This window comes from Anomaloglossus baeobatrachus, chromosome 2 (genome assembly GCF_048569485.1).
Source record: "Anomaloglossus baeobatrachus isolate aAnoBae1 chromosome 2, aAnoBae1.hap1, whole genome shotgun sequence".
Lineage (NCBI taxonomy): Eukaryota > Metazoa > Chordata > Amphibia > Anura > Aromobatidae > Anomaloglossus > Anomaloglossus baeobatrachus.
In genome coordinates, this window is record NC_134354.1 from 786,677,578 (window position 1) to 786,680,934 (window position 3,357).

Below are 3,357 nucleotides of genomic sequence, written 5' to 3' on the forward strand. Positions count from 1 at the left end.
TCATGTCATTGCTATATGTCCTGAGGAAGGGGGCTGCGTCCTCCAAAACACGTTGACCTATACTTAGTTGCCTCAATAAAGACATGGAATAAATGTATTCAATTTTGAATGGTGACAAGCGGGGCGTGACACCCGGTTTCCTTTATCCTACTCTTCTGAACACTTCGGGGCTGCAGCTGTTCCACCTTGTGACTACGTGATTTTAGGGTTTGTGACTGACACAACCCCTATAGGTGAGTATATCTAATTTTACATTTCAGTTTTTAATCTGGTAAGACCCTATTGCGCTACTTGTCCACTGCGTCTACATTCCTGATGGAGGGGGCTAAGTCACAATATGTGGGGGGCTTCTGATCCATCGAGGATTTGACTATGACTGTACACTCTGAGGACCCCAATAAAAGATGCATTAGAGAAGCGACAGAACCTGACGACATCTCATGTGTATAGGGGCCTCCTGCCTCGCCCTTGACGGATGATTTTGGAGAAGGAAAAGAATGGACAGTTAGAATTTTGGTGCCTGATTCCTTTTGTTTTCAGGAAAGATAAGTTGCTACCCGAGCTGTCTAGGAGTGGTTTTATCCTTTAATTCTGCTGAAAACTAATGAAACTCTCGGAGTCTAGAGGAATAGTTGCCATGCAGCCGAGATGAGCTATCTCATGTGTTTGGCCTTTAGACATACCTGAAACGTCATGACTGTGAAGACCATTCCCTCATTTTTTCCACATCGTGCGAATGCATTTGCTGAAAACTTCATCTCGAATCCCGTATATGAGAGGACTGAGGAGTCGAGGCAAGCACATAAACACCAGGAAATTGAAAACAATCAAAATAATGACAAACTCTCCATTGTAAGATTCTGTGATCGAGGTCGTCAATGACAGGAGACATAGTAGCAGCTGAATGGCATGGAGCATGAGGGTTCGACTGGCCTTTGAAGCTGAAGAACTCTTGGAATTAGTTTTCTGAGCTACAATGATAACTCTGATGTAAGTGAAAAGAATGATGATAGCCACCAGAATTAGGCTACCAATGGAGAAGACGGACCTTATGCTGGCCTGCAGTGGTTGTACCATGAGGGACTCCTGCCTGCATAGCAGATGTTGGAAGAAAAAACTCTTCTCAACTGAGACAATCAAGACTATAAAATCGGCAATGTTAGGAAGCAGTCCCAAAAACCACATGACTCCAATGATGAAGTAGGATCTTTCAGTTGTACAAAACATAACGTGTCTCAACGGGAAGCAGATGGCTATGTAACGTTCCAAAGCCATGACGGCAAGGTTATAGGGAGTCACCTTGAAGGTAACAGCCGCAACAGTGACCATGACATAACAGATGGCCATCGGGATGTATATAACATATGTGTAGAACACGGAGAGGAAGATTCCCATAATTACATACAATGTATCATTGATGAGCATGTGGGCAAACAGGACATATCGAGGGTTCTCCTGGACATGAGGAGTGGTGAAGTAGACGATCAGTAGAATGACAATGAAGTAGATGAAGAAGCAGAAGAACAAGAATGTTAAGAGAAAAAATATCGCCTTCAGAACCTCGTACGCCCTAGTGTCCTGGAGGTTTAGTTGGGTCATATAAAAATCAATGCTTGTTATATTCATGCTGAGTCTCAAGAAATGATGAGAGGTTGAACTTTCCACACTAGAAAAAAACAAAACAAAATTTGGCTTTCGGTAAGTCAAAAACATTCCAAAGAAATTCTACTAATCAAACAGCCCAGAACATTTCCCTGCCTGGATAATACCTGTTCTAACCCATAAAAATCCAATTATGAGTTCAATCCATGTACGTTCTTCAACCTTAAACCATGTCCCACCATGAACATGTTCCCTTACTTTTGGTTGATTAAACAATGACCTAAATCACTACTTTGGTACCTTGAACCAATGGTGATTTGCTCAAAGACAAATGTGATGTTGAATAGAATTAGTATAGGGGCATTGCAGTCTTTCCTAAGTCCTGGTGCCCAAGAGCATTCAAAGAAGACACCAGTCCTATGAAAGGCACTTAGGAAACCTAGACCCAATTACAGATTTTGTATTTGAGCTCATGACTTTTATCTTACCCTCTATGATTGACCATAGAATGTTTTTTAAGATGTTACATGGGATAAATAAAAAAAATCCAAAAAGAAATTGGATGATCATGTTTTTTGTTTTATGATAACCTCTGAATCCAGGAGTAAGTGTTCACTTTTATGCAAATGAAGCGATGGTCAAGGGACTACCACGGTGCAGAGTACAATTATGGTACACAAGACGAGGTTGAAGAAACAAGGGTGCAGCTTTATTTGCAAGCAGAAATGAAGAAGTTATGCAAGCAAATAGGGGTATGCAATGCGACAACAGTAAAACTTAACAATCTTCAGATTCTTGCTGGAGTGCGTCGCCCCAACTATTACAAAAACTGGTAGGCAGCATACTAGACAGGTGTGACGCCCTGGCCTATCAGGTCATCACAGGGTATTGTGCAATCTGCCCTTCAGCACAGTATCCACCCTCCTTGGTTACGGATCCTGGTCCTTTGGTGTTGTTAACAGCTGAGCCAATCAAAATCCTAGGAACACTTTACATTAGACCCACCAGACACACCATTGGGGGTCCTGAAGGGAATAGGGCCGCCCATATGGGGGGGTTGGTAGGGAAAAGTGGGAAAGTGACAGTTGAGCAGTAGAGAGTGAAAGGAGAGGTGGTGGAGTAGTGACCCTCATGAGGAGAGGTCAGGGAGCAATGCTCCTGTAGTTACTAGGTGACAGACGTTGGTCTGGGCCTGGTAGGAGCTGGAACCCTGGTCTCAGGGGATTGTGTCAAGGGGAATGGACTGCCGAGGAGGGTGACCGGCGGCCTTGAGCTATCACCGGGCAGGGGCCAGGGCACGACGGGGTACGTGGACCCTAGGCCGGGAAGTAGCTTCACACATCCTGGTAATTTACCCGACGGGGGTGAAGACTTCAAGTGTCATCCCCAACCCGCTCCAAAATCGGGGTACTAGCGCACTGATGGGATAGGACTTTCCCAATACAATCCAAAGAAATCCTATGCGTGAACCCTGAGAACAAGCTCACTCCGTTAGCCATACGGGTGAGCGGGACCTGAAAAGTTTCAGACTTGAGGGTCCAAAGAAAAACACAGGTGCCAAGCAAAGGGCCACAGACTAACCGCAACACCAAGGCCACAGACCCAAGCGTGCTCCCTCTACGCTGCAGTGGTGCTCAGAACTCTGGTTTACAAGCTGTCGGTGTGGTTATTTCTGGACTGAGTACACAGAAAAATCTTCTCCTATCCCCAATGACACCCCAAACGCCAACTACCCCAATAGGCCCCGGGAAACCA

General features: G+C 44.9%; 1 protein-coding gene across 1 annotated transcript; it reads right to left on the minus strand.

The window, feature by feature from the left end:
- Positions 1-714: 714 nt before the first annotated feature.
- On the minus strand, positions 715-1,626 carry LOC142290054 (odorant receptor 131-2-like). Its single transcript, XM_075333999.1, has one exon. The coding sequence runs from the start codon at positions 1,624-1,626 to the stop codon at positions 715-717; it is 912 nt and encodes a 303-aa protein (XP_075190114.1).
- Between the last annotated feature and the right edge of the window lie 1,731 nt (positions 1,627-3,357).